Source organism: Sparus aurata, chromosome 23, assembly GCF_900880675.1.
Source record: "Sparus aurata chromosome 23, fSpaAur1.1, whole genome shotgun sequence".
In the NCBI taxonomy this organism is placed as follows: Eukaryota; Metazoa; Chordata; class Actinopteri; order Spariformes; family Sparidae; genus Sparus; species Sparus aurata.
In genome coordinates, this window is record NC_044209.1 from 12,233,065 (window position 1) to 12,251,944 (window position 18,880).

An 18,880-nucleotide genomic window follows, 5' to 3' on the forward strand; every position below is an offset into this window, starting at 1 on the left:
CGAGTCATCCCCCTGTCTGTCTGTCGGTCTGTCTGCCCCCTTATTGTCACTCAATCTGAAAACATAGTTAACTCTAGTGATGCCAGACATGTCGTCTCCATGAGATTTCATCACTGAGCAGTGATTCAGAAATATTTCCCATGTACATCTGATTCAATCATTGGATTTCTCGCTGATGCTTAAAGTTTTTATATCTCTCCACTCAGGCAATTATGTGTTTCCAGCCCTCTGTATGCAACAGTGGACGTTGTGACCGTGAGTTTAAGAGCCAAACACTGATCCTGCACTTGCGTTCCTGCAAGTAGAGCTTTGAAAACATGGTTTTAATTTGACACAATATCTTACCCTTTAACCGAATGTTAAACGTCCCATATTATGCAAAATACACCTTAGAGCGGTTTTCCATCAATAATATGCATCCCCGGCCTGTCTACAATCACCCCTGGTATGAAAAAAGTTCATCTTCTCCCTTTTTTGCTTTCTCTGCCTTTAGAAAATGTGTGTTTATACAGGCCAGTTGAAGATAGTCTGTCGGTGACGTCACCGACAGATTAGACGCGTCCCCCTAGGTTGGTGGCACCGCCCCAGGTGAAGGTTTGCCACACTCGAAGGAATTATCTAAACGGCGCCATTTTTTTCCGCTCGGTTAAAAAATGGCGAATGTACGACCGGGATTGCTCTGTTGTTGGTGTATAAATCAACAGAAGTGCCTATGTTCTGTCCCAGCTACAGAACAACAGAAGAGACAGTGGTCGTGTTTCATTTTTAATGACAACGTGCCGGCTCGTGTTAGCTTGTATGTGTGTGCTAACCACCTCACGTCGGACTGCTTCAGTAACGAGAGTCAATACAAAGCTGGCTTTGCCTCGACACTGACCCTCCTAAAAGGATCAGTCCCAACCATACTGGACCCAGCAACTGCACCCGAGCCAGCGATAAGTGTCGCCGCGGTTTGATAGCATTTACAGTTGCCGACGAGTATGGTGAAGTCAGCTTGAAACTAGCTAACTAGTTAGCTCCGCTTCGGTCCGCTATGCAATGGCGTTTGAAGCGAGTTTATTGTTAATAATATTACGAGGGAGCTTTGTTGTCACAGTAGAAAGTCTGGAAACATGTGCAGACTGGAGACAGAGACGATGCGAACAGTGTATAACAGTTTGGAGACTGTGTTGGAGACAAACACAGCTTTCGCTAGCTATTAGCCATTAGCTACATGGCAGTAGCTGTAACAACACATACAAACTAATATTATTCAGCCAAACTAACCATTCTGAAACGTCCTGCTGCAGCCGCAGAGTCTGTACTTCTTCCGGAGCCTCTACTTCTGGGTCAAACTGGTCGGTTGAACGAAAAAATCTCCGAGAGCCGTAGTGTTACATCCACCGTAAACATTAGCGCATGCTACCTTTAGCATAAGGGGCTTCCCCTCCCTGAGAGTGACGTAGCAGGCAAGGCTCCCCAAGTAGGCGTTGACAGACGAAGCTCATTAGCATTTAAAGGTGCAGGCACAGAAAGTGTGCTGTGAACAGAGCTCAGCAGAGCGACTTTTAGACAGCTGGAGTTCAGGACCATGGACGTGTTTGGGGCAATACATATCGAATACAGATTTGTTGGACCTCTGACAGCTGTGTGAAATTGATGAAAAACAGTATAATATGGGACCTTTAACTACAACAACAAAAAAAATCTATGATCATGGCACAAGAATGTTTAGGGGGTATTCAAGCCACTGAGCAAGGCCATTTTCGAGGAGTTAGTGGACTTATTCGGGACAATAAAACAAAACAGAAAAGGGTTGAAAACTTGATGCAGAAAGACACCTTTTGGATCTTTTTTAGCCACCAAAACTGCTGGCTCCTACATTTCCCACCATAGAACTAAACTGTCTCTTCATTAAACACTCCATGCCATATTTATCACCCTTTAAGGTCCAACCAGTTTGTAAAGCAGGCTAGGGTTATTGTCTCCACTGGACAGCCCCAAGACATAAAGCACACTAACAGTAATGAATAAAGTGTTCTTGACTTGAATAATGGTGAGAAATAAAAGCACATCAATATGAACATTTTAGGTTCATTTCCAATGCAGTGAAAGCCTCTAAGAGTTAATTATACACTAAATATAACCCTAATACTTTACAGTAACAATATCCATAATTTTAAAGACATAACTAATACATATTTAGCAACAAGATGAGACGGAACAGACCACAACGTTGAAGCTGCATGTTCAGCGGACAGAAGAGATGATTCAATATTTTGTGTTGGTTTGTGAAGTCGTTTAATTCTTATTCCTGTGCTGATGCTTCCTATCGCCCGCATGCTGTGTCCACGTTTGTTGCAAGCTACGCATAAATTCTGTTGAAGGGTTTTTAACAATTCATAAATCTAACATCTGCCTCATCAATATGCTCCGTCAAGACCCAGACTGACTATTTGATTATTTGTGCATGTGTTCTAATAAAAGACTGGCGTGGAGAGAAAATAAATAAAAATCAGCAATTGAACTAGATGAATTTCAGTTAAAAGCAAATTTTAAAGGGATGCCATTGACAAGTGTAAAACAAAACAGTGTCTCTTATCTCTTAATACAACCATTATCCTCACAAACAATACTGTATCAACATTGCAAGAGTTGATAAAATCATGAGATAACAAGTACCTGAGTTTTACTAAAAAAAAGCACTTTATTAATCAAGCAGGTTTTCTCATTTTCAGAATGGAATGATATGAAAGATCTTAAGTTGAGAGTCTGTCTCCTTTGGAGATGAAAAAAAAAATTGAAGGCATAATGAATAAAAGCAGACATTTTTAAAAACTCAAAATGAGTTGAAAGTGCTCAGTCCCAGCCCAGCTTTGTTGCGGAGGCTTGGGAAAGAAGGCCTGGCTCAGACTGCTCCAGGTCTGGGCAAAAGCCAACTGCAGACCAGGTTTCATTTCTTGCCAAATTATCATTGGCAACACATAAGGAGGGCGCTGCTTTTAAAAAAATAATTAAGCGCCAACCTTCTACAGTAGAAATCAAAGAGAAAAATCAGCAGCATCCTCAACCTCCAATTACTCAACCAAACCATGTGTGTTGTTCCTGCCTATCACTATGAATAGGTGGAGCAAAGCTGAATTGGAGAAGGAGTGTTGGGCAAAGTGGTCAGCACAGGCAGTCCTTGATCATAGTTGAAGTGTGGAGTGGTTCAAGCAGTCATTGTGCTATAGCTTGATGGTGCCAGTGGGCAGGCTACTATTACACAGTCTGTAGTAGCGAAGGTCATTCACCAGCCTCTGCACACTTTGAGTGAACGAAGGCAAGTCCTGGAAAAACGAGAAAAAGTTGAATTACTTCACAGAAGAGGCAGAAGTTGACTATGTTTAGAGTGAAGAAAGGAAGAAAACATTCAACACAACAGGCAAATAAGAAAAAAAAACACTGGTGATAGAGGGTTATACTGAAAATTCCCCAAATTAATCTTGAAACATATTGCAGTTTCATTGTTAACCTTATACAACAGTGAACTATATGGCCAAGAGTCAGACACTCCTAGTATTTACTGAGCTCAGGTGTTTCAGCTACACCCATTGATAACAGGGGCATAAAATCCAGAATATAGTCACTCCATCACAAACATTGAAAATGAACTGAAAAGAGCTCAGCGACTTCACACACAGCACTGTCATAGGATGCAATCTTAGTGCAGAAAGGTGAGGAAATAATATGTGACAGTTTGATTTACTCTGGTCAACTCAAAATGCTGTTTTTGTGAGTTGGAAGTTTCCAACTCCATATTAATGACCATGGTTTTGGAAAGGGATGCCTAACAAGCTCATATAGGTGAGATGGTAAGATGTCCAGTGACTTCAGGCCATATAGTGTATGTAACTGGGGCGGCTGTGGCTCAGTGGGTAGAGCGGGTCGTCTAGTGATCGGAAGGTCATCAGTTCGAATCCCGGCTCCCCCTAGTTGCATGTCAAAGTGTCCTTGAGCAAGATACTGAACCCCAAATTGCTCCTGATGGGCAGTTGGCGCCTTGCATGGCAGCCTCCGTCACCAGTGTATGAATGCGTGTGTGAATGGGTCAATGTGGCATGTGTTGTACAGCGCTTTGAGCTGTCGTTATAAAAGCGCTATAAAAATTTAACTGTTTGTCAAGTCTTTGAAATCTACTTAACAGAATGTTTGCATTTACTAGCTTTGAAACTGTTACTTCAGTACGATTCAGTTAAACGATAAAAAAAACGTATCTACCCGTTCAAGCTTGAAGTTGCGTGCAAGAACAGTCCGTTGGCTGGAGTCCACACCCTGGCAGCCATTGAGGAACTCTGGCATGAAGGCCGAGTAGAAGGCATCAAAGTCGACAGAGGCCATGTTGTAAATAGCAACGGTGATTTCCTCCTGAAGAAGGTCGTGGCTTTTATGGAGAAGGACCTGCAGCAGCACATTGATGAAGTGGAGGAGCATGGAGGTCCGGAAAAGCTTCTGAAGGACAATAAAAACAAAACGATGGCATCAGAGTCACTGTACAGTCACTTCTTTTTCTGAATACTGTGTTCGATCTAAAATATGTATTAAATCCTATAACATTCTTCCGACTATTGTGGTCACTGGGAATAGCACAAAGGTCACACTGATCTGAGAGCTACCATGGGTTCTCTCCTACTGACTGATAACTAGATTTTTTGTCAGAAAGGGATGAAAAGCCAAAATAAATTTGAAAAAAGATGACTTCTATGTCTAACAAAGTTTTACTGATAAATATATAATAAATATAGGAAAAATATAAAACCTCAGAAATAGTATCCTTAAAAAGGTTGCTTAACTTTGCAGCTGTTATAACATGAATGAAGTCACACTGACATATTTACATTGGTACACATGCCCCTTTCTATAAATAGTGTAGGTTGGCAAATGTACAATTGGTTTGATAATGATTGGACAATTGCCCCTTGAGGACAATCTGCACACTGTTGAAAGAGAGTAAGTGAAATACAGAATTTGATGGTTACTGAACATCTCTGCTCTCTAACCTGCAACACCTTTAAAAACAGACACACTGTCATGAAAGCCCAACCTACTCTGTGATACAACTTGTGCTTGCTGTTCAGTGACTCCAAATAGGAGAGATTCTGCTTGAAGATGTGGATGTCAGGCTGCAGGAAAGACTGTCCGAAAGCCTGGGAAAAATATTTCAGCACAAGTCAGTTTCGCAACTTAACAATGACTGTCAATCTATCCAAAAGGCCTATGATGACCATCTAAGCCACATGCATACACAAACCTGCATGGCAGCTGTGAACTGAGCCTCATTTTCCATGGTATCTTCAGGGGCTCCTCTTTGGACACTTGTTAAGACTGACGTTTTAAAGAAGTACCTCCAGTTTTGATGAAGAATTTGGTAAAGCAACTCGAACATCTCTGCCTTGATGTCTGGGGAAGACCGCTATCAAAGACAAGAGACTGAATGAGCATCTGTAGTCCAGGAAATGTAATAATTGCCACAAACCCCCAAAACATAGCATCGGAATGCTATCACCCTTACATATTATTGTAATTGTTACCCACTTTTAACGGGATTATTTCATGTAATACAGGCTTTTCAACATCATTCATATTTAACTGTAGGGGAATTGTTTTATGATTTCCATTGGAAGAAGTGACATCACATGCTAATTTTAGGTGCTAGCAGGCAAATGAGTGCAGATACAGAAAAAAAATCAAACCGCAGAATGAATGTCAACTCAAAACAGGTGAGCACCAACTTACCTCAGCCACAACCGGGTAAACCTGCTCCATGCACAGAGAGAGGATGTTGGGCAGGAAGGGCTTGAACGCTTGGCCGGGCTCTTGCACCACCACCTGCAGGATTTTCAGGAACTTCTGTACCACTCTACACCCTGCACTGCCCTCCTGCAAAATACTGGCTGCCAGCTGTTCCCTGAAACAAATTGTGAAGTGCATTAATGAGGTTGACACAGGATGTAATACAACTGACTACAACTTACAAAAGTAGCATTAGTTTTGAATAATAGTGGAGAAGTAACACTTTTTTTTTTTACCTGGTGAACATGCTGAGAAAAGTGTGGATGATCTGCCCTGTGAAGGCAACACCCATCTGTACGCGTAACGCCTGGAACAGTGTCAAGAAGAAGGCCAACATCTCATCTGTCACATCTGGAAAAGAGAAGTAAAAATGTACAGTGCTTCAGTCAGACAAACCTCTTTGTTTAAGTTTCCAATTTTTGTATGAATTATTATTCACTGCACTAATTCAAACAGCTACACATTTTTCTATGCAAACAGAGTACAGCTTTGTAGTGATCTTAGGACAGTTTCTTTTATGTGACCAACATGATTTTCTCTACATGTTTTCCAAATACAGTGCATACAAGGATAGCCCTCAGTCCCATGTGACAGAACAAGTAGGTACAGAAAACCAGATAGACAGATAGGATCAACTTTACACTGTGATAATCTCTAATTGCATAGCTACACTGTAGATGAGAGACACTGACCTGGCTGCTGAATAAACACTGGGAAAAGGCTGAGGGACACTTGGACAGATTCTTGAAGACTCTGGTAACAGATCTGACGTGATTTAGTGGATTCCCCAGAGATGCTGTCCACTATGTCTCTGAGCACAGGCAGGGTCTGCTGTATCACTGCCTTCACTTGGGTGTAGAAACAATCAGAAAACACACTTAGAGCAGGACATAGGAATGACAGGGTGTGACACCAGTGTAATAAATAACATAAACAAAACAAGTAACAAGAAATACTGACTGTTATTCAGATCGGGTTGCCGGGGAGTAATGTTCACTGTCCCTCTTAAAGTACGATACTCTCGAGTGAGTGCTGCCAGTAGGCTGGCGTGGTTGCTGGAGCGTGTCTGCCATTGCTGTTCATTCTCTGGTAAATTTGGCCACGGGAGCAACAGCATGTTGGACAAAGCCCTACACACCAACATGTGAGCCTGTAGGAGAGGGCAAGTGCACATACAATTATACACAAAGCAATTAATTCATGTACTGATGGCATTTCAACACGTTTAATTCTTCTAATGGTTATGCTTGTGTAGTGTTCGTTTTGTCAGAAGACAGAAACTGACTAATCACAGACAGAAACTGACTAATTATCCGTGTTATGAACTATCAAAGTCTTACAATATTACACCTCCTATCCTACTTCTCAAAACTGAACAAATCCATTATTTTTTGTTTTGTTTTACCTCCTGGGGAAGTCTGCGGGTCTGATTCTCTGTTGTAATGAGGTTGAAGATGTTCTGAACAGCTGGCAAAGTGACCAAGAACACAGGCCGCACTGTAGAGGTTATGGAAACCATCAGATGGCATGCTGAGAGCAGCAACTTTTCCGGTACCTGGAGACAAAATATAAGTGTTTGAATGCGAAAAATGTCCACATAGTTCCTCTTATCACTATTTAACCCTCCCAAGTTTTTAAAACTATTTGATTGCATTGTCTAGTGCCATTCGGTAGGAGATTTGAAAATGGGTGAAATATGGTCTTTACCTGACTAATAGTTAATAAAAGTTAAACGGAAAATAGCTTTTAACGCTCAAGAAAGGGGAATATCAACCAAAAAGGAGCAGATAAATAAACAGGAGCTTCCATAATGAACTACTGTGTCAACATATATCATAACCTACATTTTTATTGATTCAAGTAAACATGAATTGTACTTTATGTTTGACCCATAATCAATTAAAATGTCTTAACTGATCAAGATATTCTGCATAAATCAACAACAAAAAGAAAAAAGAAAACACATATAAACAGATGTGTATCAGCCAATTTACCTTAGCTGTGATGAGTGGGCTGCTGGCATCTATTGCAGATGTGATGAGGTTGATGAACTGGCTCTGATTTTGACTGTGGACCTCACTGTAGAACTGTGCAAGCCAATGAGAGTAGGCTTGCAAAGCAGCAAGAGCCTGCGCATGTCTGTAATGAACACAGCAACACACATACACACATAGTAAAAACACTGAATAGATCAACATGACTCCTGTTTAGCCTTATTCGTTCAAAGATGTAATCTACAATGTTACTTGCAAAGTTTTTGTTTTATTCATGGCAGTGCTAATTGAGTTTGTCATACATTTCTAATAAGCACTGAAACAAAATATCTAAATGCGATAAACACTGAGATCTGGATTTTTACCAGGTCAGTTTGAGAAATACAATTATTCTGGATATTCATTATGTAAAATACATAAGCTCTGGTGGCCACCATCAGGAGGCAACTTCAAACTGTGCTAACAGCAAGAGCTTCTTTTCAGTGGTTTTGGTTAGTGCTGTGAAATATGACTGTTAGGTGTCTTTATTCACACAAACACTCGAACTAGTGTTCACACGATCAGTTCCCCCATTATGGTCTGCAAAAGGCTGCACAAAGTATTTCTTAACAACAGCTTCGTTTTGTTATTTGTAAGTGAAACCATAGTTCCCAATAGTGTGACATCACATGTTATGGTTGACCTTCCCTTTAAACATGTGATACTCACACATCAATGAGGTCTGGCTTGAGCACAGAAGGCACAGCGGTCTCGAGGTCGTAAAGGCTGGTCTGAGAGCCGTAGCAAGTCACTTCAACCAACCTTGAAAGAGAAATAGATGGTCTGTTATGATATTTTGCTTTTTAAAATGGAGCAAGATGACAGTTGACAGAAAATCAACCACCACTTAAAATCAATCAACACTATTTAGAACAGAAAGCAACCTACTTAAGAGTGAAAGCTATTCACTGTTGAATGGCAGTTTTGTTGAAGCATGTCAAACAATATATTGTAATGATGTAGGCCCAAGAAACACTTCTTAATGAATTGAAAAGTACATTTAGAGAACTGACCTCTCCACCACTGCCAGGGCATCAGTGAAACGTGCAGCAAAGATTTCTCCGATGAAATACTCAGCCAAGCGTCCGACAGCTTGAAGTAGGGAGCTGAGGTCCCTGAGAGAACAGTGAAGTCGACGGCAATCATTCTCCGCAGAGATATTAAGCCTCCGACCTGAAAGAAGAACATTATGAAAAGCCATACATATTTTTCTGTATTCAATTTGTATCACTCTGTGTGATTGTACCTCAGTAAAAAAGACAGAGGGTAAAGCGAGAGAAATTTTGAAAATAAAAAGGAAAGCTTCTCACTTGTGCCAGTGGTGACGATAAATTGCTGCAAACCCATGTATACATCCAAATTTTCTTGGAGGACCGGAAACTTGAGAGAGAAAAGAGGAATAAAGAGGAGGCTGACAATGACTGGCATCTATCATGATACATTTCTGAACACGTAGTAATACAATCCATAACCATGTGAAAAGAATCCAGTTTCTTTCAAATTCTTCTTTAAGCTTTTAACTTGTTAGTATAAAGACACACAAGAACATGTAACATGCACAATACGGAAATGCAACACAAAAATAGAAGAGCAGAAAAAACCTCTGAAACAAACACATCAAAGAGGAACATCTTATTTCACTAAAGACTGCAACTCATCTCCAGATATGTGTCCTGATATAGTCCGACATGTTGTTAACACCTTAACTAAACAATTTTTTTTTTTTTACTGTATTACATCATTATAAATTATATGATTATATTGCTGTTTTCCTGTGTGCTATCTGAACTGAAAGTGAAATGCAAGCTTCTACACTGCACACTTAACATAACTTATCATATCTGTAACTTGTGTACATCACCCTACTACTGCCTTATTACTCCTAGGTTAAAGTTCACTGTAAATGTGACATTCAGGTCTAACCAGTCATTAAAGCTGAGTAAAATGTTAAAACAGTTAACTATTAAAAAATGTTTTACCAAAAATGTGTCCTCCACTGTGTACATTATTTATCTTAAGAGAACTCGTTTTTAGTGACTTTAACCTATTATTCCAATTTGGCACAAGTATTGAGCAACACTGTTGTAGATACCTATAATCAAATATATATTTGATACAATTAATTGACAAGTATCAAAACTTTTGACAATGACTATGTTTAAGGTGACATGATCACATTGTCTGTGTCTTATAGTCTTATGTTAAGAACAGATTTGTTTACTTTATGACCTGCGTTTTAAGCTGTGTATTTTATGACTTACACTCTCGTGTCTAGCTGTTTAACTGCTGCACCACAGGCTCCTTAAAGCCCAGCAAATACATTCCATATCAGTACTGACAAACTTTTCTATTGCAGCTAACTTGCAGCTGCTGGAACACCTAAATAGTGCAGAGACGTACACTTAAATATGCCTAAAAAGCTTACAAAATGTCATGGTGACACCAACATAAACTCTTACCAGAGTGGAGAATGCATGGGATGGGAGCAGTTCCATCACCTTGGCAACCACCTCCAGACTCTGACGCAGGTATCTTTGCCACTCAGTCTGTTGCTATAGTTACCAAATAAGAGAGGAAAATCAGACTTTGAAGTGCGAGCTATACACCTTTGTAAAATGCGCCTGTCTTAAATGGGCTCATCTGCTAATAATACAATAAACTTTTATCAGAGACATTGTGTGGCTACAAGTGACAAAGTAAAAGGTGAATCTGACGGACTGAAATATATCTCAATTGTTCTTACATCATCGTCCAGAGTCTCATCATCCAGTTCCTCCAACTGGGCCTGATTATATCTGAACTGTATGCGATTCAGTACTTCCCTTAACAGAAGAACTAGGGCATCTTTGTACCTGTGAAGATATTACATTTTAAACAAAAGTCAGTCAAAAATCAGGCACACAAGATCATATTTTATAAAATTGCATTACTTTGATGTAATCTGTTTGTGTTCCATGGGTAACACCACAGAAGTTCAAAAGGAATAACAGTTTTATTTTGGGCAACTTACCTATTTAGAACACTTTCTCTGTCAGCAAGTCTGCTCTTGATTTTGGTTGTTAGAAAATCCAAAAAGACACTCCATATATCCAAACAGGCAAAGTAGCCTTCGTGGTTAGGCTGAAACCCAAGGAGAACAAGTAATGTAATCTCTCAGAACTCATAGTTTGCTGAAAAACCTGTAGAAATGAACAACCTTTGGTGTATACTGCATAAACAAATAACTGTTCAACCAAATGATAATTACCTGGTTGAAGGTGTACTTGAAAAGCAGGGCAAGAAACTCTACAATTGGAAACTGAGGACTAGACTCAATCCGCCTCAAGTGGACACTGACAAACAGGCGCAGAAAATCTGTGAACTTTTCCAAGTAACTGCAGGAAGAAAGAGACAACATTACCAAACTTAACATTAAGACTAGTACAAGAAACATTTTATATGTTGGGTGCTTTGGACAATTACGATGGTGAAACACAATTAACTGTGTTATATTGTCGTACTGTACCACCAGAGACCAGAACAGCTTCTTTCCTCAGGCTGTCAGACTGCTCAACTCATCCTCAGCACTCTGCCACAATGATCGTTTTCATTCTATGACTTATCCAACCTGGATAAGTCTGACTCAAGCTCGTTAAATAAATATAAAAACTATGTGGAAATAGCCAGTCTTTTTGCTAATGGTCTCATTTGGACAGTTTCACAGACACTTGTTTCTGCACAAGCTCCAAGGCCAAACAATCTTGGCTGACAATGACTGGGAGGTCACAGATGATCCGAGGTGATTAAATGGAGCCTAGTGACTTATGTCCATTCTGCAAATCATTGTCTTGCATAAGAAAATGTTATGTTGGCAGCTGTTGGTTGGGTCGATGTAGAAACTGAGATGGCAAAAGTGACCAAATTAACAATTGAAACTGATTAATATGGTCTATAGTTATGTTAACTCAACAGATAGAGCTGAGGTATATGGCTGTAGAGAGCTAGTGTGACCAGCAGACGTGATGAAAACATAGGCCGTTTTGAAACATAGACTACTAAAAGACAGGTTTGAGTGGAAGATGGTTTTCAGACCACATGCTAGAATTGTCAAAGCAGAATTTATAGTTTAGACCAAATTTACAAATGCACTAACATTAGTTTCAGCTTATGGATTGAGCCATACCTCTCATCGAGTTCCTGTAGGCGGCTCTTGACTGTATGAGCATTATTCTCTCGTGTCAGCCTCTGCAGGAGAAAGAAGGTCTGCTGGAACATGCGCAGCAGATACTCCTCAAAATCCACTGGCACACAGTTCTTTGACACAAGCTCATTGACACAGGTCATGGCGAGTACACCAAGCCGGGCACGATCCACCTTGTTGCCCTCACTCTGCTGTCCATTTCGCCCTCCTCCGTTTGATGTTGGTGGCATTGTCCCAGGATTAAGCTGCCCATTTGAAGATGAGGAGTTGGAGGAGATGAAGGATCCAATCTTGGCCTTTGTCCGAAGATCACAGCCAAAACGTGCAAAATGGAAAATGGATGCCAGCAGTGTGGGTGTGATGCTTGTGGAGAGTGGGATCCAGCTGAACAGGTGAGCCAAACACTCCAAAACGAGACAACAGAGCTGATGACTCTCATTGTCCAATGTTGCCATGGGCTGGCAAAGCAGCTTTGAGTACTGACTGCCCTGAAACAAATTCCCCAACAATTCCACTGGCACATTGAAAGGACAAAAAAATAGTCTGGTTAACATCGAACAACAAACCACTTGATAAAAAGCTTGCTGTGGTCAGTGTCACCACGATACTAGCAAGCAGGGCTGTAAACTAGCGGTCGCCACTCGCCAAATGCGACTAAAATATTCCCCTGGCGACTTAATTTTGGAAGGATACCATGTGGCGGGTAAATGTTTGTCCCGATGGTCGTGCTCTTGCAATAAATTATAGCAAAACATTGTAGTAGCTGTGAAGTGATAAATTATGACGGTAGCAAACGTTAATGTTAAACTGGCTATTTGTTGTGTGTCGCACTGAAGTAGCTCCCCCGACGTCACCGCTGTAGAAAATAGTTCCCCTCAGAAGCAACGTAGCGTGCGCGTCACCGCTCTTTAAAAGTTTGGCGCAGTGACTGTCTCGAGCGCAGCAATGACGACACCTATCTCATGAGCTGAGGGAAGTTATACTTAATTTCTAAACGACTTCCTTCAATTAGGTTTCAGTATGATAATCAAGTGGCTTAATATGAGGACAGTTATCACGTCAAAAAACGTGTAAAACCATGGGTCCATCAAATCCAGTGTAAATGTTATTATGGTACAGTCGCCACTGACAAGTCTATTACAGAGCCTGATAGTTAATTAATGAGTGTTTCCTTTGTCAAAGTTTTGCACTGTTCAAGTTTTCAATTTGCAATGTTATGAAATTTAATTAATAATATTAAAATGTATTTCTAAATAACACTTTGGCCTCTTTTCTGAGCATGTATTGGTATATAATACTGTTATCTCCATGAAAAGTACCGAAACAGATGTATATGCAACAAAAAGAGGCAATTTATTATTTGGCCGGTAAAACAATTTACTTGGCCAGTAGATTCTTTCATATACCGGTCCCCTTGGCAGGTGAGCCAAAAAGTTAGTTTACAGCCCTGCTAGCAAGTCTTTGCAGTTTTAGGTAACTTAAGGACAACTGACTCACCACTTTCCCCTGAGGTGGGTGAGGGGGGTGGGGTGGAAGCTATGATGCTGTGCTTGTCCCAGTAAGTCTCCAGAATACCTGCAAAACCAATTCATAGAGCATTTATAAATGTACACCAGTTTGAAGACTGGATCGGATTCACCTACATTGCAATGTGGCATACAATACTGACAACACTTACAGTGTGAGCACTGTTAACTTTAGCACAGCCATTGCTTGATAGGTTACACCCACTTGCATGTATCAAGTACCAGTTCTGCACAATAACTAGATGGCAAAAATAGATTAAACATTAAGAGCATAAATCTCTTCTCTACATCTTGCCAGCAGGCTTTTCTTCTATCCAGAAATTTTTTTTATTAAGTATAGTATTAAAAGGTTCTTCTCACCTGTCAACAGTCCAAGCACTGTCGGTACCTGCTCCAGCAGAAGCTTACGAAGCTCATCTTTCCTGGCGACACTCAGGTCTTCTCGAGGACATGCAAGTTCTTCTGATGTGGTTTTCAACATCACCAACCCCAATGGCGCCAGAGCTGGGGACTGGATCAACTGTAGTTCACAAGATAGTAACAGACAATAGTTCTATCAATAAAGATGAGGATGACTGAATTTTGACCATCACTTACAGGTCTTTCAAACCAGTTCCCTGACTTTTCCATGCAGGGAACTAATAAATGCCATATGAGGGCTGGTAGCCATATTAGGGTTATTCACAGTTTTTTATCTCAGGTTTGGCCTTTTGTTCTGAAACGAATACTATATATGCTATGCTTTTTTTTTATATATTACTGTCAATTCCTAATAGAATGTGTTGCTGGTTAGGACATCATCTGCGCGGTAAATTGATTATGAGAAAAGAATGCATCAGAATCTCTTGCGTGTGGCTTGACACCTTGGCTGAACACTTTCGTGAGGGGAAACCCTCAAGTTTATCTGACATATTACTTTTTGGTTAATAATCTAGTGTTAAACAGTAAAATACCAATGGTTTTAAAGATGAAAAACTCACATTAAATCTTATGAAGATAGAGCCAACTCAGCTGGGATTTTACTCTTAGGCCATCACCTTGCAATAGTCTTATATATCCAGCAAGCAACAATGTAATGTTGTTAGATAAGATGTTGTTAGAAGAGAGCAAATTCGCATTGTCAAAGAACCCATCTTCAGCGTAAGAGGTACCACGGTTTTGTAGTTATTATTATCATTATTATTAATATTTTTGGGTCTTTTGATGGCTTTATTAGATAGAGCAGCTAAGAGTAACATGAAATTTCTTAAACTTGCACCAAACATATTAATTAAACTGTTATTTATCAACAGAAACAACATAAACAGGGTATACCTGAAGTGTGTTCGTAAAGAAATCATGATAGAACATTGGCCAATCCTGGCGACCAATGTCTACTATGACTTTGCAGAGTTTGTTACGAATGAAATACGGCACTGCTTTGTGCTGTGCCATTAAGAGTTTAGGCAGACAGCTGCGAATCTCCATTTTGTCTTGTGAAGCAACACCAATCCACATCTTGTTCACCAGATTCTGAAAAATAAAACGGAACAATAGGCTGTCAATGCTGTGTCACAAGTAGACTATACACGTATTTTGTAACACTCAATAGTGTAATGAATGATCTCTTTGTATGATGATTCAGTTAATGCAGAAAATTATTTTTTTTAACACAGTATAATGCAGCTAAGAAGTATTTTTACAACATGCATTCCACTAGAAACATAACGCTGCCAATGAGAAATGCAAATGTATGCCTACGTATCTCTAATATATTAAAGAAGGTGAAACAATGCCATTAGGGGTCACTGGATGTTCAACATTTTATCCCATGCAAAGTGTATTGTACAACTTAGCAATACATTGCTAATTTGTTTTGCACAGTTAATAGGAAAGAGGAAAACAGCCTGACCAAATTCTTTTCTCAGTGCCTGTAAAACATTTTCCTCAGCATACCATCATATTTAAAGCATAAAAAAGGTAAAAACGGTCCTGGACCGTGCTAGGAACTGAAAACATGTATCTCCAACCTAGAAGACTTACTTCAAATACTGTGAGACTGTACATCATTACATACTCATTCCGAGTATTGGAGAGGAAGAACAAGCAGTGGCGCCATGCTCCACTCTGCTGTGCAAAGTTATTCAGCAGCTCCTCTGCAGAAAAAAGGAAGTAGGCATGAGCTATGACAGCAGTTCGAGGCTATGTAGGCTAGACTGAAAGTAATGCGTCACAACACAGGAAGTGCATAAAAAAGAAACACAAAAAATACTCTCAATAGAAGGCAAAAAATGACAGATCATATTAAACACTCTTAAGGTGACAACTAAACCAGTTCTAAACTATCGCATATGTCAGAATACAGTACATTGTATTTTTGCAGATATGTACCAGCTGCTTAAAGAATTTGGATAAAGAAAAAAAAAATCACATTGGGACAAACCTTTATATGCTGACGAATCTATATTAAAAAAGGAACAAGGCCTCAAGTATATCATTACCCTTTAATCAACTAACATGATTAAATCAACTAAGTGATCCTTTTCAATAGACACCTTTACATTTACATTTAACACAAGTAAATGTGATATTAAACTGACCCTGGGGCAAAAAGGTTATGAATTAAATTCAATTTCCACCTTTTTCAACGTGAAAGTCTTGCTTCTAATTTGCCGTGACATGTTTTACAAACATACCTATTTCTCTTTTTCGCTCATTGGTCGTGCAGCTGTGAAAAAACTCCGTCATAAGGCTCTCCAGAGCACGCAGTGATGACTCCTCTGATGCCTGGTGAATAATAGAAGTTAAAGATTAGTACAAAATACACATTGAAACTATCTATTTAACAATAGACATAATCTAAGCCACTGAATTCTGTATTTTTGTCATAATCATCTACCTATTATTATGACAAAAATCATACTTAGACCAGCATCTGACGGACACATTTTTTTTCCATGTGTACTGCATGTCTTGCAGTATCTAATATGCATGTGCACAGCAGATACTTAATGCACCTCAACTGACAGCTGTGCATGAGCAAGAAACTCATTCTCGCGGTGAACGATGCATTGCTATTCAAGTATTATGTTTACATATCCAAGTATTATTAAAGACCAAGTCTTATAAATTATGTCTACGTGTATGTGCAGAGTACTACCACACGCGGCCCTGTTAACTGACCAAAGGATGAGACCTTTTGTAAGCTAGTGCTTGCAGAGGTATCTCAGGCATCCTGCTTGGGTGGATGGGTTAGTGAATCGGAAATCTTTCTGCACATGCTCTTGCCTCCACAGAACTGTAATTGGTCCTTGCACATGTTTGACTGATATTGGGATTGTGTACATTTAGGCCCGGGGTCATGGAAAAACAGTTCACACAGCTGAGTATTTCTACTGTTTACAACTGCAATCGGACTTGCTCATATGATTCAAAATAAATGGTTGCATAAAAATCTAAATCAAGTTGTTGTCGTAACAAATCATTTGTATTAAGATAGTTAAACAAGCATAGACTGTAGGGGAAGTTGGGCCCTGCTAAGCCAAACTGAGATAGCAAAATTACATTTTAAAGGGCACCTCCTGTATCAGGCGGGTCTGAATTCCTCAAATAAGCCACAACTTGCCGAGGCTTAACACAACTGAAAGCAAATATTTGGTTTTGCAAGATGGGCGTCTTGTACCGTGAAATGGCTTAACAAGCTGTCACATCCCGTGAAATACCTGGCCCCGAGCAAACCGTTATATGACTTAATAGTCATTAAGAAACCGCAGTGCATACAATTATACACGGTGGAGGATATTTAAATACTTTATTAACATAACTTGAGGTCTTCCTGGTCAAATAATCGAGTCAAAAGCATGTGCACCACGTTAGCTACTAGCAAATAAGACAGGAAGAGAACGTGAGTTACTTAGAAAATTGTACGAGTTACATTTTACTTACCATGTTCAGCTGGCTCAGGTGGTTTCTTGAGTTTATTTGCACTCGGATTAATTACAGTAATAAACCAACATTAGCTACCTAGCTAGCCAGTTCTGTAGCTAACGTTAGCTAAGGTGTTGCTGGCGGACGTAACCGCAGAGGGGGCTCATCATGGTCTGCTCGCCTACTTGGGTCGATACTCCATGCACAGCGAGCACGCAACGGTTGGCGTCGTTGACTTTGCTTCCAATAACAACGTTGAACACTCCGTCGTTTTTTTCTCTGCTAGAATAAAACGCGTTCACGGTTACCAAGTCTATACACTTAACATTGAATTAGCTTTCTCTAATCGGTAGGCTAGCTGCATTGTTGTTGTAATCTACCGTCACGAACAACACATACACTTCGTTTTTGTGGCACATTTAACGCTAGCTCCAGTGCCGGAGAAATGTGCAAAGTTAATTAGCTTTCTGTGCCAATCGTTTCGATGCTAAGTTACCCAGTTGCTAACGTTGCAGCGGATGGCTAACTCGTTAGCTTTTCTAGAAGGATGAAGGTATCATTCTCGTTAGCTGTCAAACGTTGACATGTTTCTCTAACTGTTGGTCACGACAACCTGCATTTACCGCTTGTAATTTCAGAGCGGATGAATATGCACACCCACGTTATATATCTGGCAAATTTGCAATAACACTAGACATATAATACTGTGCGCGTTTGTTCTTGTTATTCCCCTTTTCAATGCTTAGGGCGGCTCAAAAATATGGCTAGCTTGCTAGTTACAGGGTTTGCTTCGTCGCAACTTCCTCTTTGGGAGCAGAATTCAACCAACCCAATCGGCTTGTGTCAAGTCAGTCACAACAATAAGAGCACCATTTCCGGTTACCACAGCACTTTAGATTTTTCACAAAAACAACGATTTCGAGTAAACTATCCTTGTGTAAATACATTTAGAAATGAGGAGCAATGATTTATAAATCACAGGGAAAAATTGCTGGATCTTTAAACTTATTACACAAGACCTACAAAATAAGTGTGAAAGTAATCACTCCCTCCTAAAGACACAAATCTAATGGCTTTTGCCCTCCTTTGAGCCATGTATCTGCAGTGCTTTACCTCAATACATAAATTGAAGGAAGTCTGCACTTAACTTTTACTCTCCACTCCTCATTGCACCTTGTCTCATACACAACATTGTAATGGATACCTGAGTACAAGATCATTCAGTTTATCTTTAAAGCTAGCCTGGATCATGTGTAAGGAAATATATGTGTCTGCTTACAACAATGACATGTTTTAGTCACTGTTAACCAATATTCCTTGTTTTGTTTAGGGCATAATTCACCTGGCCCACCATAGATTGTCAGCCACAGTCGATTTTCACCTGAACACCACACATAGATTAGAGCAATTACTTTTAATGCAAA

The 18,880-nt window shown here is 39.9% G+C and overlaps 1 protein-coding gene across 1 annotated transcript; it reads right to left on the bottom strand.

The window, feature by feature from the left end:
• Nucleotides 1–2,256: 2,256 nt before the first annotated feature.
• xpo6 (exportin 6) lies at nt 2,257–18,280 on the bottom strand. Its single transcript, XM_030407023.1, has 24 exons — nt 17,475–18,280; nt 16,226–16,316; nt 15,573–15,685; nt 14,865–15,062; nt 13,911–14,070; nt 13,522–13,599; nt 12,007–12,538; nt 11,092–11,218; nt 10,855–10,964; nt 10,588–10,696; nt 10,304–10,396; nt 9,155–9,224; nt 8,858–9,017; nt 8,514–8,606; nt 7,806–7,950; nt 7,217–7,366; nt 6,772–6,961; nt 6,504–6,659; nt 6,048–6,162; nt 5,755–5,926; nt 5,270–5,431; nt 5,067–5,165; nt 4,240–4,470; nt 2,257–3,308 (listed from the first exon to the last, which is right to left on the bottom strand). Exons 1-24 carry the CDS (start codon nt 17,475–17,477, stop codon nt 3,207–3,209), a joined length of 3,459 nt encoding a protein of 1,152 aa, XP_030262883.1. The 5' UTR covers nt 17,478–18,280; the 3' UTR covers nt 2,257–3,206.
• Between the last annotated feature and the right edge of the window lie 600 nt (nt 18,281–18,880).

What these genes read in the sequence shown, in the direction of transcription:
- xpo6 (XM_030407023.1), bottom strand. An exon ending in AGAGAAAGTGTTCTAAATAG is followed by an intron (nt 10,697 to 10,854) that starts GTAAGTTGCCCA and finishes ATATCTTCACAG; the next exon opens with GTACAAAGATGCCCTAGTTC. An exon ending in AAGCCAGACCTCATTGATGT is followed by an intron (nt 7,951 to 8,513) that starts GTGAGTATCACA and finishes TGTTCATTACAG; the next exon opens with ACATGCGCAGGCTCTTGCTG.